The sequence below is a fragment of the Bufo gargarizans genome, chromosome 8 (assembly GCF_014858855.1).
Source record: "Bufo gargarizans isolate SCDJY-AF-19 chromosome 8, ASM1485885v1, whole genome shotgun sequence".
In the NCBI taxonomy this organism is placed as follows: domain Eukaryota; kingdom Metazoa; phylum Chordata; class Amphibia; order Anura; family Bufonidae; genus Bufo; species Bufo gargarizans.
In genome coordinates, this window is record NC_058087.1 from 194,964,402 (window position 1) to 194,989,419 (window position 25,018).

General features: G+C 49.0%; 2 protein-coding genes across 5 annotated transcripts; one reads left to right on the forward strand and one right to left on the reverse strand.

Moving 5' to 3' along the window:
• Positions 1 to 894: 894 nt before the first annotated feature.
• Positions 895 to 5,599, reverse strand: PAGR1 (PAXIP1 associated glutamate rich protein 1). Its single transcript, XM_044304305.1, has 4 exons — positions 5,455 to 5,599; positions 4,803 to 5,266; positions 4,140 to 4,222; positions 895 to 1,364 (listed from the first exon to the last, which is right to left on the reverse strand). Exons 2-4 carry the CDS (start codon positions 5,264 to 5,266, stop codon positions 1,180 to 1,182), a joined length of 732 nt encoding a protein of 243 aa, XP_044160240.1. The 5' UTR covers positions 5,455 to 5,599; the 3' UTR covers positions 895 to 1,179.
• On the forward strand, positions 5,600 to 22,048 carry LOC122945273 (kinesin-like protein KIF22). 4 transcript variants are annotated; one of them, XM_044304302.1, is made up of 15 exons: positions 5,600 to 5,764; positions 14,163 to 14,231; positions 14,472 to 14,688; positions 14,826 to 14,953; positions 15,022 to 15,182; positions 15,255 to 15,464; positions 17,388 to 17,618; positions 17,935 to 18,088; positions 18,192 to 18,300; positions 18,374 to 18,542; positions 19,368 to 19,620; positions 19,752 to 19,807; positions 19,950 to 20,147; positions 21,211 to 21,270; positions 21,389 to 22,048. In XM_044304302.1, the coding sequence occupies exons 3-15, from the start codon at positions 14,486 to 14,488 to the stop codon at positions 21,416 to 21,418; spliced, it is 1,962 nt and encodes a 653-aa protein (XP_044160237.1). In that variant the 5' UTR covers positions 5,600 to 5,764; positions 14,163 to 14,231; positions 14,472 to 14,485; the 3' UTR covers positions 21,419 to 22,048. The 4 variants fall into 4 exon arrangements, with proteins under 4 accessions (XP_044160237.1, XP_044160236.1, XP_044160238.1 ...); XM_044304301.1 differs by lacking the exon at positions 5,600 to 5,764 and adding an exon at positions 5,950 to 6,066; XM_044304303.1 differs by lacking the exon at positions 5,600 to 5,764 and adding an exon at positions 5,950 to 6,066 and having other exon boundaries at positions 19,368 to 19,614.
• Positions 22,049 to 25,018: the final 2,970 nt, after the last annotated feature.

The following is a 25,018-nucleotide window of genomic DNA, read 5'->3' on the forward strand; positions in this document are numbered from 1 at the left end:
CCCAGTATCGATAATTTGATACCCGGTGCAACCCTACATCATATTCAATATTAAAGGGGTTGTCCGGGTCCAGACCAGAACCCGGACACAACCCGATCTGCCCTCACTGACCACGAATGAGTGGAGCATCGGAGCTTTTCACGCTGCACTGAGTACCGGGCATCTCTTAGCAACCATCAGTGAAAAACGCATCGTATCCGCACTTGCTTGCGGATGCAATGCGTTTTTCACGCAGCCCCATTCGCATGGCTGCGTGAAAAACAATGTTCGTGTACACAGACCCATTGAAATGAATGGGTCAGGATTAAGGCCGGGTGCTATGCGTTCACACCACGTATTGCGCCCGCGCGGAAAACTCGGTTTGTGTGAAAGGGACCTTATAGATCAGCTGTCTGACGAGGCCTCCTGGCAGCTCACCAAGCACAGCGCCATACATTGTATAGTGGCCGTGCTTGGTACTGCCGAGCAGCCCCAGTGTGACATCACTGACCCGAGACCGGCTGCGGTGCTCGCGGTGTACCGTGTTCTCTTCACACAGCTGATTAGTGGGGGTGCCGGGGGTCAGACCCCCCCATCGATCAGATACTGCTGACTATCCTGGCCATCAACATAAACACCTGAAAAACCCTTCTGCGGTTGGAAACCTTTGCTTCCCTCGCGTCCCACAGTCACAACAACGTAGAAAGAAGTAGCGCCACAGCGCGGGCACAATATGGCGGAGTCTAAATTGACTGCGCAGCGCCATCTCCTGTCATGGTTGATAATCAAGCCACAAATGATATCCTCTGGCAACACGAGATGGATCCCCGCTGTTTACACTGCCGAGCAGCTGACGGTGGGCGTGGCTCACGTGTGATTGACAGCCCCGGCACTGAGGAGCCAGAGTCCTTAAGATTAGATTTTACAGAGGAAAAAAAAATGTTAATTTATTTACACAGGACAAGCGAAGCACAAAAAGAAAGGCTCAGCGCAGGACGGTCTGTGGCACCACAAGTCTCAGGTATCCCCGGCAGTCCACATGGTCAGAAATGTGCGTGGACGCGAAACCTCCGGTGGCCACTGCCCGCAACGTGGGTAAACAATACAGGTAAGTGTCCATAAGGTGACTATGTATAAATCCGAAATTCACAACAAGAACAGCCCCGCTTGAGGCGGCAGTAACAATATGGCCGACGATGCTCAGTACTTCCGCTGTCGAGGGAAGATGGCGGACGAGCGTTTCGGGGTAGGCACAGAGTCAGGGTCCATGTCGAACAGATCGCGCCCGGTCTTCAGGATCTGCTCCTCGATCTTCTTGTGGCGCTTCATGTCGGAGAGGACCTTGTCCAGACGCGCCTCTCTCTTCTGACTGCGAGCCGAGCTCCCTGATGAGAAGAGAAAGGGTTAACTATATAAGATACCTGCGGCATCACATAGAAGCATCCACAGAGCCGCCCATCACCACATGTGCATCCATCAGGCGCCATAGACCCCCCCAAAAAACATCTCCTCACAGGTTCAGGCTGCTGCTTTGCCCTCTTCCCATGCTTTACACTGCAACTCTGCTCCATTAGGACATAACTATGTTCACTGACTCCAGTTCAGCTGAAACATCTATTTAAAGGGGTTCTCCATGAATAATTCCCAAATACCTTTCATTAGTTATAATGGCTCGTTTTGTCTGGGGAGCGATCATCAGGGGAAACAAAACAAGGGAAAAAACACGGATGCCGCTCATGTGCCTTCCGCAATTTGCGGAACGGAACTGACGGCCCACCATACAAATGCCTATTCTTGTTCGCAAAGTGACTAGAATAGGACATGATCTATCATTTTTACGAGGCCACGGAACAGAGCAACGAATGCGGACAGCACCCGGAGTGCTCTCCGCATTTTTTGCGGCCCCATTGAAGTGAATGGGTCAGCACCCAAGAAGCAAAACAATGCGGCTCGGATGCGGAACCAAACCACAGTCGTGTGAATGGGGCCTTAATATGATCTTCAGCTGAATCTCTGTGGGAATGGAGCCCATGAGGAGACATGAGGTACAGAGAGGGGGTGGCCGTGTCCTCCCGTGTGATTAGGACGGGTTTTGTGCGCACTAATAGGACGGCGCCATTTTCTTTCCCCTGATGATCGCTCCCCAGACAAAACAAGCCATTATAACTAATGAAAGGTATTTGGGAATATATTTAGGCATTTTTATTTTCTTAAAAGGGTTTGTCCGAGTTATTTTTTCTTCTTTGTATGTTTCTAACTAATCAAATGTAAGGGCTTTGCAATTCACTCACTGCATCTCCAGTGGCTGCTTTCTCAGAGCTCACTGCGGGTCACATGACCTGTGATGTCAGCTTCTCTCCCTGCTCTCATCATGTTAGTGCACAAACCTGAGGTCATTGCTGGCCACGCCCCCCTGCACTGCCGGCTGCTGCTTATTGCTCATAGCCAGGCTATGAGCTGTGCGCTGCGATTGGCCAGCAGTGCAGCAAGGGACACGCCTCCTACAAGAAATCAGTCAGAGGGAGCGCAGACACCGGAGCCTATACCGGGCGAACGGAGCGGCGCCCAGACTTACTAGTAAGTGCAGGGGGACCCCTGGGCGCCGCTCTGCCCACAGGTATAGTTAGTTTTTAGTTTGTAGAGTAGTGAAAGGTCCTCTTTAAAAGGGAACCTGTCACCACGGTATAGAGCAGAGGACCTGGGCTGCTAGATGGCCGCCAGCACATCCGCAATACCCAGTCCCCATAGCTCTGTGTGCTTTTATTGTGTAAAAAAAACGATTTGATACATATGCAAATTAACCTGAGATGAGTCCTGTATGTGAGATGAGTCGGGGACAGGACTCATCTCAGGTAATTTGCATATGTATCAAATCGTTGTTTTTTTTTTTTACACAATAAAAGCACACAGAGCTATGGGGACTGGGTATTGCGGATGTGCTGGCGGCCATCTAGCAACCCAGGTCCTCAGCTCTATACACAAAATCCTGGTGACAGGTTCCCTTTAACCCCTTCAGCTGCACAGACTCAGGGCTGGAAGCTTTACTGTGTAGCTGCAGGCAGTGAGGAGACAAATGCTGGGCACAGGAGCTGACAGAGAAGTTCTGCAGAGCATTGCAGATAGGGGGAAGATCCTGTGTGTATCAGCAGTGTCATTGTACAGCTGGGACTTGTAGTCCTACACGTACAACATGCTGCTGAGGCTCCCAGCAGTCAGACATGTCACTCAGGGCAGCACTTGTATTCACTCCCTGAGCAGAGCGGGGGGGGGGGGGGGGGGGGGGCAGAGATTTTTGCTATTGCAGGGCCAGAAGAGAACCAGGAAAACGATATATGTTTTTTTACCTAAAACTTGCTTAGGGTACTTTCACACTAGCGTTTTCCTTTTCCGGTATAGAGTTCCGTCGTCGGGGCTCTATACCGGAAGAATCCTGATCAGTTTTATCCCCATGCATTCTGAATGGAGAGCGATCCGTTCAGGATGCATCAGGACGTCTTCAGTTCAGTCGTTTTGACTGATCAGGACAGAGATAATACCGCAGCATGCTACGGTTTTATCTCTGGACAAAAAAACTGAAGACTTGCCTGAACGCCAGATCCGGCATTTTTTCCCATAGGAATGTATTAGTGCCGGATCCATCCTTCCAGTCTGTGCATGCGCAGACTGAAAAAAAAGGTGAAAAAAAATAAATGCCGGATCCGTTTTGCCGGATGACACCGGAAAGATGGATCCGGCATTTCAATGCATTTATTCGACTGATCAGGATCCTGATCAGTCTTACTAATGCCATCAGTTGGCATACGTTTTGCCTGATCCGGCAGGCAGTTCTGGCGACGGAACTGCTTGCCGGATCTCTCTGCCGCAAGTGTGAAAGTAGCATTAGCTATATTTTTTTTTCATAACTCGGACAACCCCTTTAATTCCCAGAGAACCTCTTTAAGTCTAAGGTGGAGAGAAATCCATCACCAATCTCAGAGCTGAAGAGAGCTTCCCTCCACCATGCTTTACACTGCTGCTCACCTCCATTCAGGAACGGTTGTAGATAGAGAATACCTCCCCCGGCTTAATACATATATGTAGCAGGGAACCTGCAGGCAGCCTGTCCTCTGCTGATGAATGTGCAGAGCTCCGCCCCTATTTTAGCCCCTCCCATCACTTACCAGGCGTTCGTCGCCTGTCAATTAAAGAGCTTTTCGGGGTGACAGGTTCATCATCAAAATCAAACTCTGTGGGGACAGCAGGCCTGTGGGGGGGCAAGAGGACAAACATCAGGACAGACGAAAGGAGGAATCCGATTGGTCACTACAGGCTACACCAGTGATGTCATCACCGCTACAGGATAAGACAACTGCTTGAATCACAACTCCCACACAATGAATCTGTCCGGTCACAGGCGGCAGCGGACGGACGCGCCCCAATAAGGAGGTCAGACTGGGAGATTGTTACTCAAGCAATTCCCTAATAAATTCTGCACAGAAGCTTCCCCTTAAAGGGCCGGCGTCCAATCTCCTGTAAATAAAGCTCCGTTACTGTAGAATGAAAACCTGTGCTTCAGTTCATCATCGTTTTTCAAAACTTCTGCTTGCTGTAAGTGAATGATGTTCATAAGGCTGAGGGTTTGTTACAATTGTATCCACCCCATGATACATACTGCCCAGACTGATACATTGTAACAAACAGGATGAGTATTTAGCTCACAGCGGAATGTCTGGACTTGATTCTCTGCACAAAAAAACGTTGGCTTCTGTTTACTGACAGCAAGCAGAGACTTTGGGAATGGATTGATGATGGAGTTGTATTGGTTTTGCCCCCGGGTCACTCACGTGTCGTCTTCCTCCTCCTCCTCCTCCTCCTCTTCCTCCTGCTCCTGGTCTGACTCCTCGTCCAGGGGGTCCGGCTCGGGGGTGGGCGGTCGGTGCAGCAGGATGTCCACCTGGAGGGGCAGCGTCCTCTCGCTGGCGATGAGCTCGTACAGGCGCTTTATGTCCTCGGGCGCCGGTGTCCAGCCGTCCGTCTCATCCAGGTCGTCATCACTACACGGGATGCACCAGTCCTCGTCATCCTCATCGTCCTCCTCCTGCCGCCGATCTCCATCACCCTCCTCATCATCATCATCATCGTCGTCGTTGTCTCCTTTCTCTCTGTCCTCTTTCGGATTCTCCTCTGCCTCTCGCACCTCCTCCTCCTCATCATCATCATCATCCTCCTCGTCTTCTCCTTCCTTCACCGCCAGCGACTCCATCCTGGACGTCACCTTCTCCTCGCCATCTTCCGACGATTCCTGCATCTGAACACGGAGGAGGGGGGAAAGTTCCGGTTAGTTGACCCCACAGCTGCTGTCTAACGCTCCCCTGAGTGGGCTGTCATATGGATCCCCCCTGTAATAACCAGTATCAGTCCCGAGTGGGAGGAGGGCAGATAATGGCAGCCCCTTATCCCGGGGGGTAGTCAGCGCCCCCTCCTATCAGCACTCACCCTAATTCGCGCGCTGGTCTCCCCTCTTACAAATATCCACCTCTAATTAGAAGGAGGCCGCCATCTTGTCTGAGTCTGTTTACCCCGCCAGGACCACAGAACGTCACATCCGGTCTTCTCCTTCCGCCTGCCACGCTCCGGAGTCTCCACACGGTGGCGCTGTGCGATTGTCCTGCTGCTGTCTTTATTTTGGCGGGGAGCAGTGTACTAAAGCAGCTGCTCTCCTGGGTGACATTATACGCGCATTTCGTGGCTTCTAATAGAAAAGATCAACACGGGAGAGGATCTGCGTGTGTCAGGACCCTGACAGGTATTTATAACCAGTGCCCGCAGTAAACATGGACGCTGCGCTTGGCACCGGTCACGTGACCGCTACTAGAACGTCTCAGTTTGAACGGGCCAATGAGGGTTGGTTTGCGTTTCAAGCCTCTCGCCGGTCGCTGGGTTTGGGCGTCACGTGCCGCTCTCGCACCTTCCCATTGGCTGTTGATGAAAGCGGCCGCCAAATACGAAATAGAGAGCGAGTAACCGATGGTTCCCTGAGGTAACCGAGGCCTGCGACCGGAGGAGAGCGAGCAGCGGCCCGAGACTGAGAGCCAGGCCTGCGGATAGGTAGGTGTATACTGTGGCGGGGGACCTGAGGCAATAATGAGGAGTCCTGCTCCGGGGTAGACACAGAGCAGCCCCCCATAATAACATATCCTCCTCCGGGGGGCTATTAGGTCACGTGTCATTATCTGTGTCTGGGAGAGCTGGGTTATAACCAGCATGGCCGCCCTCACACTTGTCTGTCAGGCTGAGCCCTTCAGGACTCTAGGAAAGATGGGTGTTGGTGGAGGGTCACTGACCACATCTGTGCAGGCCACCGTACCGGTCATGGCGTCTACCACATGGAGCGTGACCTGTACACAGTAATGACGTGACTCAGCCGGTCTGATGTGTCGTGGCGTCCAATACGGGCAAGAATATCGCCTGCCGTCCCCCTGACCAATCTGCCTGTCACCAGCTCCGACAGCGGTGTGACCTGGGTGGCCATTAGTTGTGGGGGTAGCCGGCGAGCTGCTGTCGCTGGAGGCGGCCATGCTGGTGCCTTTTATCGTCCCCAGCTCTGCCCACAACGGTCTGAAGAAGCCACCATAACGCCCTCCTTGGAGGAGCCAGTGACACCCAACGCTGCAGAGTAGTCTCCAGGCTGAGGCTCTCTAGGAGTTGCAGAACTACAGTTCCTAGCATGCTCTGCCTCCGGTGGGTGATGTACAGATTTACTGCTGGAGTCACTGGCACATCCCATGAATCCACCATATTGCCCTTCACCCTCCATGAAGGCACCAGACCATGAGATGATCCTCCTCCCACCAGGCATGGACAGGGAGCATAAAGGGGGCCCCTCCAGAGGAGTATCAACATGGCGGCAGTTGGCGCCTACCTCAGGCACGAGCGTCTTGTTTGGATTTGTGCCCGCCGCTATCATCCGAATCCCATAACCTCCGGACCGGCAATGGAGGGGGAAGAGCAGTGATGACTGGACCTTTCTCGGAGTCCCTACAGTCTGGAACTGGCTGCCCCACCGTCTTGGCTCGGGCAGGTGACGTCACCAAGGGAGGCCTTTAAAATGCCTTTCTGTAAGCAGGCCCCTGGTGACATTCTTGGTGCCCTGCTTGTTGATTGGCTGGGAAAAAAACAGGCACGTGGGTTAAAGGGAACCTGTCACCGGGATTTTGTGTACAGAGCTGAGGACATGGGTTGCTAGATGGCCGCTAGCACATCCGCAATACCCAGTCCCCGTAGCTCTGTGTGCTTTTAGTGTGTAAAAAAACGATTTGATACATATGCAAATTAACCTGAGATGTGTCCTGTCCCTGACTCATCTCACATACAGGACTCACCTCAGGTTAATTTGCATATGTATCAAATCGTTTTTTTTACACACTAAAAGCACACAGAGCTTCATGTCGGCGTTGTCCCATGTGAAGTGCGCAGCCGCGCACAGCTACACTTGCTCAACCGGGTGTTTCAATCGTTTCCATGGCAACTGACGGCTCTCGTTCCTGGGGCCAATCGGCCATCTCCAAATACTCGTGACGCCCATAATCGTGTGTCCTGTCCACAGACGTCATCCGAACGCGCCCTTGTGCGTCAGATGAGCACATCACGTGGACCTTCACGTCTGGTGTCAATACAGCGCAACGTCAGTGCCATGGTAACTGGGACGCATCTGCAGGAAACCTTCCTGTCACTATAGGCAAGGAAAATCAACTTGCATCCATAAAGATAATCACATGAGACAATTCCGATCAATTACAATACGATAATCGCATCCCAAGCATGACCATATAATCTGCAAGGGATAACACAATACATCACATACCCCAACACCGATTGTAATGGGGAGAAGATACATAATTCAACACAAATATGCATCTATGTCCTATATTATGGATGTATACAATAAAACCACATATTCACAGTCATATCGTGTCTATGAATATCTGATTGCCCCATGAGTAGGGGATAGATCCTCAAGGATTATTTTACACATAATATTATAAAAACAAGATGTCCCAATACCTAGAAGACAAACTAGTTTCTCATCCTAGTCAATGGACGTGACATTCAATTCTATATTCAGGCCAAATGGTTGAAGAGACCTAAGGGTATGAATCCATGGTGCTGCTTCTACCTACTATTTATTACTATTCTCTGGATAGGTCACCAATATCAGATAGGTGAGGGTTTGACACCCGAACCCCCCAATCAGCTGTTAGAAGAGGCTGGTGCTCTGTGAGCGCCGCAACGTACATCGCTCACATGGCCTAGTTGCTGCTCAGCCCCATTGAAGTAATGTTGAACTGCAATACTGAGCACTGCCACTGTACAACGTATGGCGCTGTGCTCACCAGAGCTCCTTATAACAGCTGCTCGGTGCTGGGGCTCTGACCCCTGCCAACGGGATAGGTCATCATTATCAATTCCTGGACAACCCCTTTTAAATGTCTGTATTTTGCAGAAAAGACCTGCTGCATCCATTTGTTTGCTTTGCAAAGAGATAAAACATGTCCTGTACTTGTCTGCAAAATGCGGACCCACTGAAGTCAGCACAAAAAGATGCAGATACAACACAGACCGCAATACGGATCCGGTTGTGTGCGCAAGGCCTAATGAAGCAGCAGCCGTTCTCTGGTGTTAGTGATAAGGAGGCAGCTTATAAATCAGTACAAAAAACACATTATATATATATATATATATATATATATATATATATATATATATATATATATATATATATATATATATATATATTAGTGTTCCGTCCTGTAAAATGTACGGAGAGGTGCTGGTCAGCAGGAGACTTGGCTATAGCAGAATCTTCTTCCTCTGCATGTCGTCCGTCCACTCCCAGGCTGCGGAGCAGGACGAGGGACCTCTACTTCAGCTTCTTCCTCTGTATATCGTCCGTCCACTCCCAGGCCAGAGAAGGACAAGGGACCTCTGCTTCTTCCTCTGCATATTGTCCGTCCACTCCCAGGTCAGAGAAGGACCTCTACTTCTTCAGCTTCTTCCTCTGCATATCGTCCATCCACTCCCAGGTCAGAGAAGGGCGAGGGACCTCTACTTCTTCAGCTTCTTCCTCTGCATATCGTCCGTCCACTCCCAGGCCAGAGAAGGACGAGGGACCTTTACTTCTTCAGCTTCTTCCTCTGCATATCGTCCGTCCACTTCCAGGCCAGAGAAGGACCTCTACTTCAGCTTCTTCCTCTGCATATCGTCCGTCCACTTCCAGGCCAGAGAAGGACCTCTACTTCAGCTTCTTCCTCTGCATATCGTCCGTCCACTCCCAGGATGAGGGACCTTTTACTTAATGGTTAAAGTGTAAATGGAGAAACCCGGAACCATGAGACGTTCACTCCTCAACATTGAAATCTCAACGCCAAGAAGGAAACGTTATAGAATTATGGAAATCTCAGCATCCATGGACTTGTTAATGATAAAAATTGGAAAGAAATTTTCAAAATATAGATTTATTTAGTATTCAGTGAGCGCCACGTGTAAAAATCCAGGCACTTCTATCAATGAGGTTATTAATGGTTGTGTGAGGAATGTTCTTCCACTCTGAATGCACTTGGGCACGCAAATCATCAAGATCCACTTTTGCGTTTCTTTTTTCTTTTTTTTATCTTTTTATTAATGAAGTCCTAGATGTGCTCGATGGAAGACAAGTCCAGAGATGCCATGGTAGCATAGACCACGAAGGCTGCTTACAGCAACATGCGGCCTGGTGTTGTCCTGTTGAAAAAAGGTCTCCTGTGCCTGAAATAGAGTAGAGGGGTCCGGCTACCCCACACCTTAATCCTGAGAGTAGGACTGATGTGAGGGCCTCTTCATGGCTCTGCCCACGTGTTCTCCAGACCAATTTCTGTTTATAGTCAAAACAAGGGATGAACGAATCAACTTCGGATGAAACATTCGAAGTCGATTTTGCGTAAAACAGTTTCAGTACTGCTCCGTACAGTATTGGCTCCGATGAGCTGAGGTTATTACTTCGCAAAAGCCTCGAGACTTTGCATAATAGCGTAAAAAAATGAACTCTGGTTCGGGAAATATTTTTTTACAGTATAAATCAATTTCTGAAGTTATGCGAGGCTTCGTGAAATAACTTTGGCTCATCAGAGTCAACACATTCTAATACTGTGCGGAGGGGGAGCTCCGTACAGTATGGAAACAAAGTCTCTTATGCAAATTGACTTTGAATGTTTCATTCGAAGACTTCGCTCCTCCCTAGTCAAAACTGTGCGAAACTTCCCAGATCTTTCTCTCTGGACCCATGGGACAAGCTCAGTGCCTTTCCTTCTCTTCTCTTGATTCCAAAAGTACTGAGGAAAATTTGGGAAGAGAAGGTGAAAATTATTTTAATAACCCCAAACTGGTATCCTTCTGGCCTCAATGACAATAAAAAGCCCATGGACTCTAGTCCGGTATCTGGATCCTGGAAGGATGATACTTAGAGGGTTGTCCAGCCCAAAATCTAAAAAATAAAAAAAATTCTGTGCTCCTTAGGCCTCTTTCACACTTGCGTTGTCCGGATCTGTCGTGTACTCCATTTGCCGAAATTACACGCCAGATCCGGAAAAACGCAAGTGAACTGAAAGCATTTGAAGACGGATCAGTCTTCAAAATGCGTTCAGTGTTACTATGGCAGCCAGGACGCTATTAAAGTCCTGGTTGCCATAGTAGTAGTGGGGAGCAGTATACTTACCGTCCGTGCGGCTCCCGGGGCGCTCCAGATCGACGTCAGAGCGCCCCATGCGCATGGATGACGTGATCCATGCGATCACGTCATCCATGCCCGTGGGGCGCCCTGACGTCACTCTGAAGCGCCCCGGGAGCCGAGCGGACTGTAAGTATACTGCTCCCCACTACACTTTACCATGGCTGCCAGGACTTTGGTTACCATGGCTGCCAGGACGCTATTCAGAAAAGGCTGAACGTCGGATCCGGTAATGTGCCGAAACAACGTTTAGCTTAAGGCCGGATCCGGATTAATGCCTTTCAATGGGCATTAATTCCGGATCCGGCCTTGCGCCAAGTGTTCATGCTGCGGTATTTTCTCAGGCCAAAAAAGTTCCGGTCCTGAACTGAAGACATCCTGAACGGATTTCTCTCCATTCGGAATGCATGGGGATAATCCTGATCAGGATTCTTCCGGCATAGAGCCCCGACGACGGAACTCTATGCCGGAACAGAACAACGCAAGTGTGAAAGAGCCCTAACACCGCTCGCCATCCATACTTATGCACAATACATGTTTTTCATGTCTGACCTTTCCTTCCCCCCTGGAAGACATCACATTATCCTGGCAGACCTGTTTACTTTCTGCTCCTCTTGTTTTGTTGAATACATAACTTTATTGATACAGAAGCCTGGCTGCACTGCACAGTGATGAGTCGCAGGCTGGCCACGCCCCCCACTCTGCTCTGTCTGCAGCAGCTCCTCCATCTGTAACTCCTGTGTCCATGTTACTACAGCCAGACGGGAATCTACTTCTCACCCAGTGTCTAAATCCCATCACTGACCGTCCGCAGGCTCTGCCCTCATATGTGTATCTAATCCTATCCTGTGTGATACAGCCTGCTGAGCTGTGTATCTAAATCCTTATGCACACTACCGTATCCATTTTGCGGTCAAATAAGAATACTGTCCATGTGCGACCTGTATTTTTCACAGTCCCATTGAGTTCTATGGATTTTAAGTCTGCATTGTGAGGACCAGAATAGTTTTTGTTTTTTGTTTTTTAACTGACATACGGATGCGGAAAACACATGGACATCATCAGTGTGTTTTCCACATCCATATATCAGTACAGCAAAAGATAGAACATGTCTTATTCTGCAGCTCTAAAACCCATAGAACTCAATGGCTCTGGAAAAAAATGCACGTGTCACACAGGCAGTATCCTTATTTAGCAGATCTGCTACTTGGAGAGAGCAGAGCAGATACAGTCCTGGGAATGAGGCCTAATCCTATCTTTTTTGGTCCTGACTGCTGAAGGGTTTATCTTGGGCCATCATGTGTGATGCACGTGAGATAAGACCATGATCAGCCTGGGAAACACAGTCCGTGTGTCACCACATCTCCCAGGCCGACCGCACTCTCCTGACGATATGACAGTAATGTATGATACCGCCAGTCTCTTATCTGGTCGGGGAAGCTGAGGTCGGCCTGGAAATTGTGGCTGATGCATGGACTGAGACATGGATTCCTGGGCCGATCACAATAGTTTGCATGATCCCTATCACTCGTACTGAGCTGCCGTAACGGTGACATCCATGTGCCATAAACAGTGCTCCCATTGCCATCCACAGTGCCCCCAATGTGCCAGTCAGTGCCATAGCCATCAGCCTCTGTGGATATAGAAACATAGAATGTGTCGGCAGATAAGAACCATTTGGCCCATCTAGTCTGCCCAATATACTAAATACTATGGATAGCCCCTGGCCCTATCTTATATGAAGGATGGCCTTATGCCTATCCCATGCATGCTTAAACTCCTTCACTGTATTTGCAGCTGTCACTCCTGCACAGCGCTTGCATCGCGCTGTGCAGGAGTCAGTACAGGCTTCACATAGAAGCCTGTACACTGCAGAGAGCGGCCAGCAATCCTGCGTATGCGCACTAGCATTCAGCATAGTGTGCTTGTGTTGTGATGACGGCCGGCGCTTTCTTGAGCAGGAGGCGGTGATGTCATTCATGACGATCCATCTCCTGCTCAAAGCAAGAGAAGACCGAGACTCGCCGGAAGACCAGAAAGCCCGACAGGAGCAGTCACGTGACCGGGTGGTGGATCTTAGAACGGGCTGCGCTGTGGAAGGAAGGTACCAGACCAACATTCTTCCCACCACAGGCCAGTATTATGCCCCAATTTACGTTTAGCCCAGAGAACCCCTTTAAGATAAAAAGCTGTCAGATAGCCATTGACAACCGTGGTGGCCGCTAGGAAGGTGGCGTCGTAGACTTTATCGTAACATCTGGAAGGAATCTCTCTCCTGGTAGAATTCTGACTTGTTTTTTGTATAATAAAGATTTGAAAAGAAAAGAGAGACTGAGACCCAGAGTTAGAACATCTGTTAAACGTGGGATCTCAATTTAGTTTCATCAGGATTGATCAAATCAGGGTACAATTTCTAACCCTTAAAAACTATATATTTTTTTGTTTTGTTTGGTTGCGATCACTTCAGAAAGATGGGGGTTAATGAAATTCGAGCATTTTTTTAGTTGGAGACTTTTTTTTTTACTATTAGGGATGATAGAATTATTTTCCAAACTGCCGGTTCTTTTCCTGCTGAAGTAGTGACAGACGCGGTGCTCAGGAGCTGCGGACCTCCGGGCTTGGCAGCTGCTCAGTCCTGGAGGAGGTCTAATAGTCTCTACAGCGAATGGATATTTGCTATGAGTTTGAGACTGTCGGGTCCAGAGGACACTGAGAAGATGGAGGGGGGCCCTTTTAAAGGGGTTCGGTAGCTTTTGATTTTTTATAACTGATGTGATCGGTGGGGCTCTGACACCCGGGACCCCCGTCAATCAGCTGTTTGAGAAGGCATCAGCGCCGCAGCATTCTCTGTTTCCCGCAGGCCCAGTGACCTCACGACTACCAGCACTGGCCTGGGCAGGGTTCAGTCCCATTGAAGTGAACATGGCTGGGCTGTGCCCGGGACGGTGGTAGTAGTCGAGATGTCACTGGGCCTGTGGGAAGGCCGCAGCGCTACCTTCAGGAGGATCAGCTCATGGTCTGGTGGTGACTTCATGGAGGTTTCGTGAAACGGCAATTACTGGTAGGTTGTATAATTTTATTATTTTTACTTTCCTGACTGTTTGGGTTCTGTTCTTTTTGCACCTATGACAGTTCTTCTTATCGCGGATATAACCACTATGAAAGAGGTCCACAGCTCGGTGGTGATTGACAGGAGTCGTTGGATGGCACCAGTCAGTATAAGATGCTCGGTGAGGATTGTGCTGGTGACATGGCTGCCGGTCCTCTCCTCCTGCGCTCGCTGTATTGTGTTGTGGATGCCATGAAATGAGCAGTGACTTGTACAATGGCCTGTGAGGCTCATCCGTGGGGGTGCCGTTCTGGGGTCCTTTGTGATCCTGTCATTGCCGTGATCTACAGCCATCACCTTGTCTCACTCCTCACTCTGGTTGCTGTTTTTCAGGTGACTTTATTGGTCCCGGGGACCCCCTGTGACAGAGGATCGGTGATCAGCGACTACGTACTTCTACAGGTGAGCACTTATAAATATAGCAGACATGGCTGTCAGCATTCACACCTGGTCCCTGGTATCTGAAGGGCCCGATGGTCTTCCTCCAATGCCGCCAGTGCTATAAGTGACACGATTAGGCCACGTCTCGGGGTTCTTATTCCTACAAGTCTCTAGAGCTCTTTGTGCGGTTTTCTGTTGTGACAGGTTAAGGGACATCCTGGCGGTTTTATCTGATGTATTTGTCACTAATCCATTTTGCAGCTTCTGGTTTGAACATGGCGAAGAGAGTAAGCATCATGGATAGCCACGGGGTGAATGTGACTGTGAATAAGAAGCCCTCACCTTCCCGGGTGCGAGTAGCGGTGCGCCTCCGGCCGTACATGGAGAAGGGGGAAGATAAGGTCTGTGTCCGGGGCCTGGACTCGCAGTCACTGGAGATTGTAAACTGGAGAAACCAGCTGGAAACCATGCAGTACCAGTAAGTTCAGTCACCAGCACCCGGGGCAGTGTGTGAGGAAATGTTATGTTGGTAATTTAGAACCTGCTGGGTGACGGAAATGAAATTCATGATCTTATATGAAGTTTTGGGGATTTGACCCTTTCTGTGCTCCTCAGGTTTGATGCCTTTTATGGGGACAATGCCACCCAGCGTGAGATCTACACCGGCTCTGTGTATCCACTTCTTCCTCACTTATTAGTTGGGCAGAATGCCAGTGTGTTTGCCTATGGACCGACAGGAGCGGGTATGTAGTGTCCTGGAGGTCCACTTTATTGAAGTCCTGGACTCGGTATAACAAGTCATCTTTTCCAGGTAAGACCCACACAATGCTGGGGAACCCAAACCAACCGGGTGTCATACCACGAGCTGTGAGAGACCTGCTGCAGATGACTCGGGGGACAAAAGATAAACCTGAGGAGGAGAACTGGAGCTACTCCATCACCATGTCCTATGTGGAGATCTATCAGGAGAAGGTGGGTCCCTGCGTGCTGCCCTGCCAGAGATTATCCATATCGGCGAGATTTGTCTAACATCTGTCTTCTCAGGTGATGGATCTTCTGGAGCCCAAGAACAAGGACCTTCCAATCCGAGAAGACAAAGACCACAATATCCTCATCCCGGGGGTAACTCAGAAGACCATCAACACCTTCTCAGACTTCGATGAACATTTCATTCCTGCAAGCCAGAACCGCACAGTGGCCTGCACCAAACTGAACGACCGCTCCAGCCGTAGCCACGCTGTGCTGCTCATCAAGGTGAGAGGGGGGGGGGGGGGGGGGGAGGGATAGAGTTTGCTGTTCCCTGTATTGTCAGATAACTAGTGTCTCCACCTTCCGTCTTCTGTAGTAGTTCTGCATCTTGGGGCTCATGCCGGTCTGCAATGCACAGGCACTGGCCGCGTGCCCACCGCTTGCAGATACATTCACTTGAATGGGTCCGCGATCCACAAGATTCAGTCATGTTCTATTTTTTGGTGGTGTAGAAGCACAGACTGAGATCCCACAGAAGCGCTCCATAGTGCTTCAGTGGGCCTCTCCATATCTTACAAACCCATTTGCTTGAATTGGCCGGTGCCTGTGTATTGCGAAGCCGCTGTTTGTGGGCTGCAATACGGGCACGGGCTGCATGAGACCTTAAGCAGAGGAATAGAATTTCTTTTCTTTCTTTTTTTTTTATATTTTTTTATTAAACAAGTTTTCAAAGTACAGAAAAGGCATATGCATGTACAGTCAAATCTGGTACTCGGAAAATTGTCAAGATTTTTACCATAATTGACATCCACAGTACGACAGTAAAAACTGACTAAACAAAAATATACCCTTTCAGATGTATCCCAACATACAACAACTCCCCCACCCAGCGATGAGACCAGAGTACTGTAACACTAGTATAAATATTGAGTATCAGGGCGCTGAAGAAGATAAAGCAGACACCCTAGATGTGATCTTGTCCTCTGCACCTTCCATGATAAGGGTCCATTCAAACGTCCGTAGTGTATTGCAGATCCGCAATAGACCCAGCCGGCACCCCCATAGAAATGTCTATTGTCCGCAATTGCAGACAAGAATACGACCTGTTCTATATTTTTTTTTTTTTCTGGAGCCGCGGACCGGGAAGATTGTAGGCATGCTTCGGAGATGCGGACAGCACACATCCATTTAATTGCGGCCGTGTGAATGGAGCCTCCACTCCTCAATCCCAGGTCACCCATCATAGTTATTGCCAAAGTCACTCCTCCCAACACAGCCAAGGCAGTTATAAGTCAATCTGTACCTCATTAATCCTATAAGATACCCACTTGTCCCAGATTTTTGTGACCTTGGCCAGGCATTGCCTTTTAATATATACTCCTTTTTCCAGGCAGAGGATCTCGTCCATGCTGTTCAAGAATTCAACCCTGGAAGGTAGTTGAGGTCTAAGCCAGTATCTAGATGAATAGAATTTCAGAATCAATATGGCCGCCCCAGTCTGACTTCACACTGTCCCCATATTACTCTGTGGTGGAAAAAAACCAAAACCCACACCACCACCACCTTTTTGCGCAGAGCAGCCATGTTTACTCTTCTTTTCACCCGTCTGTCCCCAGATTGATATTTCAAGGCTTTTCCTCATTCAGATTGTGCAGGAGATCTGACTTGCACTGTAATAAAAGCTCCCCTGTCTGCGCTGCATTGAGGGTGAGCGCAATTTTTTGTTCTGTCTGTTAATGGTATTATGGCGCATTAGCTTGGAAGACTGCCGGAAATTTACCGTAATAATTCCCAGAGGGGATGAATGGCACTTATGAGAATGCAGAATTTTAGTGTTTGATTTATTATGTGGCGAGATGATAGCAGAGGTTAACGTGCTTCCCAGCGTTAGCAGTAGGTAGCGCTGTACATCTGTAGATGGTTGTTTCTGCCCGGGTGGATTACAGTGGTAAGTAAACCGCACAGGAACCTGGAGTATATCAGACTTCCAACCATCAAACACCTTGGACACCCACAAACATACAACATAGACCTAACTGCTCCTGATGTTTCCTGAAGGTTGTAACGGAGTCCCTGACATGAGCGGCCACGCTGGCACTTCTATTGCTTGCCACATTACCATTCTTTGTGGATTGTGAAGTTCTAGACTGTGCTGAACATAAACCTACATGGATATCGGGTTATAAAACGTTCTACTTGTCTCTTCAGGTGCAGAAAAATCAGCAGGTTCCTCCTTTCAGGCAGCTGACCGGAAAGATGTATCTGATAGACTTGGCAGGTTCAGAAGACAACCGCCGTACTGGAAACCAAGGTATCCGCTTGAAGGAGAGCGGCGCCATCAACTCGTCCCTGTTTACTCTCAGCAAGGTGGTGGACGCTCTAAATCAAGGGCTCCCCAGAATCCCTTACCGAGACAGCAAGCTGACCCGTCTCCTGCAGGTGAGTGTGGAGCAGGCTTTACTTTCCAACCTGCTAGTTTAAATTCACCAAACTAAATGTCAGTGAGGATTTGCTGACTCCTTTCTAGATAACACGGTTCTGGAGGAGCCAGTAGCATACCCCTATTGATGTCCTCTCTCTCCTACGTTTCACCTGCAGCCAGGGTAGGGTTAGTCGGTGTGGCATATCTCCAGTGCCTCCTCCAACCAGAGTTTCGCACTTTCCACACAGAATACAGAGTTGCTCGATTTTCGTGGCTCTGGCTTTGGGATGGCAATGCTGTCGCGTGTCTAATGCTTTTTCCTGGTCGTCCTAGGATTCACTCGGTGGCTCTGCCCACAGCGTTATGATCACAAATATCGCTCCAGAACAGAATTATTACTTTGACACTCTCACTGCCCTTAACTTCGCTGCCAAGTCTAAGCAGGTCATCAACAGACCATTCGGCCAGGAAACCACACAGGCACCAGGTAGGAGGTCATCTCCAGGGAATGGGTCGGTCTTGTAGACCTAAAGTTGGCAGGAGATCCACTGAGAAATGTAATCTCATGTCTTCTCTTTTCCCCTCCTCAGTCCAGCCTACCATGAAGAGACCTCGGGATGATTTGGAGAACTCTGCCCCATCTCAAAACAAGACTGATTCCACAGAAGAGTCTTCTAATATGTCCAAAGACACAAAGAAGTATGCGCCTTGGTCTGTGGGTATAGTTAGCCGGGGTGTGCCCCTTACTGAGCAATATTCTGCTTTCTTACAGGAAGAACCTCCGGCTTTCCTCATTAGACCCAGCCGTAGTGGAAAGGCTGCTCAAATTGGATAAAATCCTAACGGAAAAGGGAAAAATGGAGATGCAGCTACTGAACACACCCAAACGAGAGCGTATGGTGCTTCTGAAGAAGTTGGAGGAGAGTCAGTTAGAGATTGAGGTGAGGCAGGGCCACAACATAGAATTTTCTTTATTTCTCTTGGTTATATAGCAACAACCTATTCGGCAGCGCTTTACACACACTGTCATCACTTCAGTTCCCTATCGGTATGTTTGGGAAGAAATCTGAGTATCTGGAGGAAAAACGCACACAGACACTGGGGGAACAAATACAGATGTCATCCTTGTTCAGACTCAAACCTAGGATCCAAGCGCTGCAAGGCACCAGTGCTAACCACTGAGCCGCCATTAACCACTGAGCCACCGTGCTGTGTAATCTGCAGCAGTTTGCCCAGTCTTCTGTAAATAATGTTTTTTTTTAAAAAGTGAACGTTTTGGGGCCACTAATCCACCAGTTTGTTACACAGCAGTGGTTTAGCTGTCCATGTCAAAACCAGCCGTTAGAGTGCTGGGTAGTAAAAGAAGTAATACATTATCTGAGATGAGACTGGAGACATTGGCTACATGCACATTGTGCAAATGAAGCTGCGGACAGTGCACATCGGTTCACTGCGTGTGCAGCAGGGTGCCCGTCCAGGAAGCATCTTGTGGGCAAAGTACTAAAATATTCCCATTGTTAATGGTTTACATTCTGTGGAATTAGATTTGCTGCTGGGAGACATGTCAGAGCCTCAGCCGTTCCTGTGTCAGATACTGTGTTGTGCTCTTGCTCACACCTATCCTGCTGATCACCCACCATAATCGATGAGGCCACAGACGTATTTATGGTTCTAACGGGATATAAAGGAGATAAAACTGGATTTTCCGGTGGGATTAAATGATGTATTTCTCTCTCTTTTAATTCTACCCCTTTTCCATTCCTCAGAGGTTGAAGGTGAAGCAGAAGGAGCTGGAGGACAAATCTCTGGCAGCTGAGGCTCTTTTTGAGAAATCAAACAACTCGCACTTCGAGTTGTCCGATTCCAGCGTGAGCGAGAGCATTTTCCGGGAGCCTCTGAGGACTCGCGCCACATCCACTGCCAAAACCAAGAAAGTGCTCCGTGTCCTGCCACTGCAGGGTGAGAAACTTGGAGTCTTCACAGCTGAGGGACAGCTCTCTGGCACAGGCCTGGGTAGGGGTCAGAAGCTCCTCTGTTAGTTACTGGTGTTGTGGGTGCTCTGGGTTTCTCCATCTGACAACTGTAGTGGGTGTCAGATTTTTAGATTTTGTGCTTACTGCAGCTTAAGTCTTGTCTCTGGTTGTCTCCAGGTCTCAATCAAAACACGAAAGAAGAAGGAATCATAGTAGCTGAGAAGAGAACGCGGGTGAGAAACTCCTATGCACAAAAAAATCGAATAGCTGCTATCATGTCTGCACAACGCTCACAGGAACCATCACCCAGCTTTCCCAGAGTTTTGCTTGGGTTGTATTTGGATGTTTTTTATTATCTTTATGTAAATTCCACAGAAAACCCACGCAGGCCGCGAGAACATGCCTGGCTGGGAGTTGAATGTGCGGACAGATCTGCTCCAGAATGGCCGAGAGAAGATTCTGAATCTGCTGAATAAAGGCTCGATAAAAGAGCTCAAGTCCTTGCAGAAGATTGGGGACAAGAAGGCCAAGCTCATTGTGGGTTGGAGGGAGTTCAACGGCCCATTCAAAAACGTAAGTGAAAGGTTGTGTATGTGGTATTGTATGGCACAAGGGAATCCTGAATGAATGGCGCGGTGGATGTCATCTGGTTCAGGTCTGAGGGATTTTGGAACTTTGTCATTGTCCATTTTAGGGTAATTGACTTAGGGCTAACCGTATGACACTGGCTGCGGAGGAGGGTATTTTCTTTGTGGGACTTCATAATCTATCACTTTTTATACTATACTGGTCAACTGTAACTGGGCTTTAGGGTCTTCTCTCTGTCCCTTGAATGCTGGGCACCTGACAACCTCATGCCTGATCACTGCAGCAGCAAGCTTAAAGGGGTTATCCCATTTCGGTAAACATCTGGTGTCGGGGGGAGCAGCCAATGGCCGGCTGGGACGAGCCTCCATAGCATTGCAGGTGACGCTAGGAAGGCTCATCCGCGACACATGCCATTGGCTGTTTTCATCGGTGTGCAGGAAGAAGCGGCGGTGCAGGGACCAGGAGCAGCGCGGGGTTAAGTGTATTACCTGTGACGGGCCCCTTTTAAAGGAATTTAATATTGATGGCCTCAGGATACGTCATTGATTATCAAATCAATCTGGGTTTGACTCCCAGCACCATGGCCTGAGGATAGGCTATGAATATCAAATTCCTGGATAACCCCTTTAAAACAGCCCTGTAAATATTCATTGGCACAGGTTTAAAGACCGGGACCACCTGCTGTAAACTGACATTGAGTGTTTCTAAATGATATGGAAGACAGACTTATTGTGCAGGCCAAGGTTAAAAGGGGTTGTCCCATTTCACCGATCCGATGGTCAGATTGGCTTAAGAGCCTAACACCAGGTGGCTGGATAACAGGGGAGCCACAAACAGCGTGTCACAGTAAAGTTATACGCTTACCCTGACTCACACTCACTATGGCTTGCTTCGCTGTTTACATAGCTCTCATGCATTGCAGTGGGAACTACCGAAACGGCGCAGAGCCGGCCTCCGCTGTTAATCCGCCACCTGGTGGTCAGCTATTAGTCTCAGCTTGTCTTCGTAACAGCAAGAAGGGACAACTACATAATTATTTCTTTTTCAGGTGGAGGACCTGGCCTCTATGGAAGGGATGTCTGCCAAATTAGTCGCCTCATTTTTAAAGGTAAGACTCCATGTTTTGTGTATGGTTACAGCTCTAATGAGATATAAGCAATGATAGGAGTTTTACGTCTGTTGTGTGAGGGTGAAGATCCAATACTGACAGTTCTCCCTCTCCACAGGCCAACATCCTGAGCATAGTAGCAAGCTGAAGACCCCCCCAGGACCCTTCACTTCTCACTGAGAAGCCTTCACCTCATGGATTCTATGAAACCTCTTAATCGCCTGCCTCGTGTACATTCCTATAGTCTCCACCAACCCCCTGGTACATGAGGCTAGTGGGGGGCCTGGCATCCTCCTTGTGTTCCACCTCTCATTGTGACTCTTTACCCTCCTCAGTGTGAGGTCGGCGATGGCAGGAGCGTTGTCTTATTTTAGGATTATTTTTATTATCATTTTTTAATAATGTATTTGGTTGAATCTGTGCAGTGAGCCGCCCCCCACCCCACACAGGCATCATACAGATGTGTCTATAGGATCTCCATATACTTACACCATGTAACCACTGTTGTATATAAGATGAATCAGTTTAGGGAGACTGAACAGACCGCCCTGCCCTGGGTAGAAAACGTAGCCCCGGCAGCCTGGGGAGTAATGCAGGTTGAAGTATAATGTAAGTTATTTGCTCATCTGTATGGATCCTGTGTGTCCAGATACTGGGTCAATATCAGCTGCGGCCACTGAAGTCTATTTTACTTGTTTTACTCTAGCCATATGTCCTGGCAATGAAACGTGGAGGTTTTTGCGAAGCCTGAACTTTGTATTGTTAATAAAACCTATATTTTTTTATTTTATTTAAATCTTCTCCAACTGCATGAGAAAAAAATCTATAGAAATATCAATGAAAATTGCTGCGTGGAATTGAGAATAATAATTGTAATCCAAAAGCTCAGAATACCCAGGACAAACCAGCGTGGAGGTCCCCGTGCGTGTAGCCCGGCCTACTATCAGAGAGCGCTTCAGTGTGGCCGCTGACTGTGGGTGGTGTGGCCTCCTTCTTCCACAATGTCCTCTACAGTATAAACAATTAGGCGGCAACCCCCTTGCTATTGGCCACATATGTACCAGGTATATATTTTCCCCTTTGCCTTATGACAGCACCCATGAAGAGACAGTTTCCTCCTCTAGACAACGCAAACCAGAATTGTTTAAAGGATGGAACATCCTCTCTATCACCAGTTTTGTTTCCTCTCCTTAGGAGACAGGAGGAATTGGGATCAGCGGAATGGTACTCTATGGCCTCTAGTAAAGTTTAACGACGGTTACCCTGAGTATTGTAAGTCTCCACCAAGAGCTGCCGCTAAAGCCTGGAACCTGTTTCTCCTCTTAAAGGGAACCTGTCACCAGGATTTTGTGCATAGAGCTGGGGACATGGGCTGCTAGATGGCCGCTAGCACATCCGCAATACCCAGTCCCCATAGCTCTGTGTGCTTTTATTGTGTTAAAAAACTGTTTTGATCGATATGCAAATGAACCTGATATGAGTCCTGTTTCCGGAGATGAGTCCAGCGGAAAGGAGCCCAGCACCGCCCCGCGTCCTCCGAATCTCCTCCTTGCTGGCTGACATCACAGAGCTGGAGCGCCGAAATCTCGCGATGCGCGAGTTAGCGCATGCGTGGTTCGTTCCCTGTGTTGATGCCAGCACAGGGAATGAATATGGTGCCGACACTGCACATGCGCTAGCTCGCGCATCGCGAGATTTCGGCGCTCCAGCTCTGTGACGTCAGCCAGCAAGGAGGAGATTCGGAGGACGGGGGGCGGTGCTGGGCTCCTTTCCGCTGGACTCGTCTCCGGAAACAGGACTCATATCGGGTTCATTTGCATATCGATCAAAACAGTTTTTTAACACAATAAAAGCACACAGAGCTATGGGGACTGGGTATTGCAGATGTGCTAGCGGCCATCTAGCAGCCCATGTCCCCAGCTCTATACACAAAATCCCGGTGACAGGTTCTCTTTAACTACTTCAGTCTCCTTCCTAGTCGGGGGGGGGGGGGGGGTTCTTGCATGTCTGTGGGCTGTTTCTGAATGCCCATCCGTGGCATGGACCTCTCCTGTGTATTCTCACCAGAGTATGACGGCACTTCCAGTCCATGAGCAGAGCAAAAGAAGCGGTCATTGATGAAGGCCATAAGTGGGAGAAAAGCCCAGCCAGTTCCTTGCATCAAACCATGCAACTGAGGTTGAACGCTGTGTGCTTGTTACGTGGCTGGTTCCATGAGCTTGTACTACCATGGTGCAATCAGTTCAGCAGTACACTCCAGTACAAGGGTGAGGTACCCAGCATTTTTTTTTTCTGCATGGATGATTGATAGAGATTATGGTTTGTGCAGGTCTCTAAGCATGCTGGGAGTTGTAGTTTTGCAACAGCTGAAGGGGTGGCAGGTTGGTAATTTCTGCTCTAGAGCTAAGGAGAGGGTCTGTGTAGTGTGCAAGAAAAAGCTGTCATCTTAATCTTTATATCATAATTGTATTAAGTTAATGAAGGAGGAAACCCTTTCCCTGATGGGAAGTATGAAAGGGGTCCTGTAGTTCGTCTTAACTGATGATCTATCCTCTGGATAGATCATCAGCATCTGATCGGTGGGCGTCCAACACCCGAGATTCCCGCCGATCCTGTAGCACTGCTGCCTTCTCAAACAGCGGATCGGCGGGTGTCCCCGTTGTCGGACCCCTGCGATCAGATTCTGATGATCTGTCCAGAGGATAGATCATCAGTTAAAAAGAACTGCAGAACCCATTTAAGTTGCTGGTCAGAAATGAAGTTTTTGAGTCTCGGTGGGCTGCTTAGAAGTCGTCCTAGTTACCTCTTTAGTTCGGTCATGTTCCCTCTCCAGTTACTGTGAGGTGTTGTCAGGTTTTGGAGGAGGAGGGAGAATTGTATTTGGCTGAGGATTCCTCGAGATGAGCCACCGGGGAAGCCGTTTTTCCCTGCGGAGAATACTAATGTTCTGGTTTAAAGCTGTGAGAACAAATATGGGGCTGGATGATGAGAAATTGCCACAGTCCATACAGATTGTGATTAGGGATGAGCGAATCGACTTCGGATAAATTGCGAAGTCGATTCACATAATACTTTGTTCCAATACTGTACGGAGCAGAAACTTTCTCCACAAAGGCACTACGTGGAGGGTTATCCTGCCGCCTTGAGGGACAGGAAATAGTTTTTGAGACCAGCCAATAAAGGGCCTCTTACCTTGCCAGTTTTCCTGTCCCTCAGAAGGTCGGGAACTCGTGCACCAGCTAGTATTCGCGCGGCCTTCAGGTTTGTTATCCTGGCGCTGCCGGAGGGCCGTCGCAGGGGAAAGGATCGCGTGACACGGCAGTGTGGTCCCTTCTTCCCTTAGGTATAATCCCAGCTTGGGCTGGTCACCCCGGGCTGTATCCCCGCGTTCCTGTGGAACAGGCATCTCTGTGTGGCATGGGGGAGCGTTCCTGGGCCTGGGAACGCTCCCATAATCCTATAGCTGCTGCACACTCCTCTGTGACGCGGGTTATTACATCATCAGAAGGGGCCCTGCGGCGCATAGGAAGGGGACGGAGCTCCGCAGCACTAAGGAGGAGGAAGTGCGGGCTGCCGGTGTCCTTGTGCAGCTACCAAGCGCTCCTCTCACCAGGACTACCAAGATGATACAAGCCGAAGGCGACTCCCCCAGTAAGCCCACAGACACCTCTAGGCCGGTAAGCCTCCTCCCTGTTCTATGTATGAGGTTTTTTTTTTTTTTAACGCACTATTAGGTTATGTTAAGCTT

Excerpts from the sequence above, each read along its gene's own strand:
- PAGR1 (XM_044304305.1), bottom strand. The coding sequence starts at position 5,266 with ATGCAGGAATCGTCGGAAGATGGCGAGGAGAAGGTGACGTCCAGGATG. Across the intron at positions 4,223-4,802 it reads GAGGAGGAGGAAGACGACAC|GCCTGCTGTCCCCACAGAGT; the intron begins GTGAGTGACCCG and ends GCCCCCCCACAG. Across the intron at positions 1,365-4,139 it reads TGACAGGCGACGAACGCCTG|GGAGCTCGGCTCGCAGTCAG; the intron begins GTAAGTGATGGG and ends TCTTCTCATCAG.
- LOC122945273 (XM_044304302.1), top strand. The coding sequence starts at position 14,486 with ATGGCGAAGAGAGTAAGCATCATGGATAGCCACGGGGTGAATGTGACT. Across the intron at positions 18,543-19,367 it reads AGAGTCAGTTAGAGATTGAG|AGGTTGAAGGTGAAGCAGAA; the intron begins GTGAGGCAGGGC and ends TCCATTCCTCAG. Across the intron at positions 20,148-21,210 it reads TCAACGGCCCATTCAAAAAC|GTGGAGGACCTGGCCTCTAT; the intron begins GTAAGTGAAAGG and ends TTTCTTTTTCAG.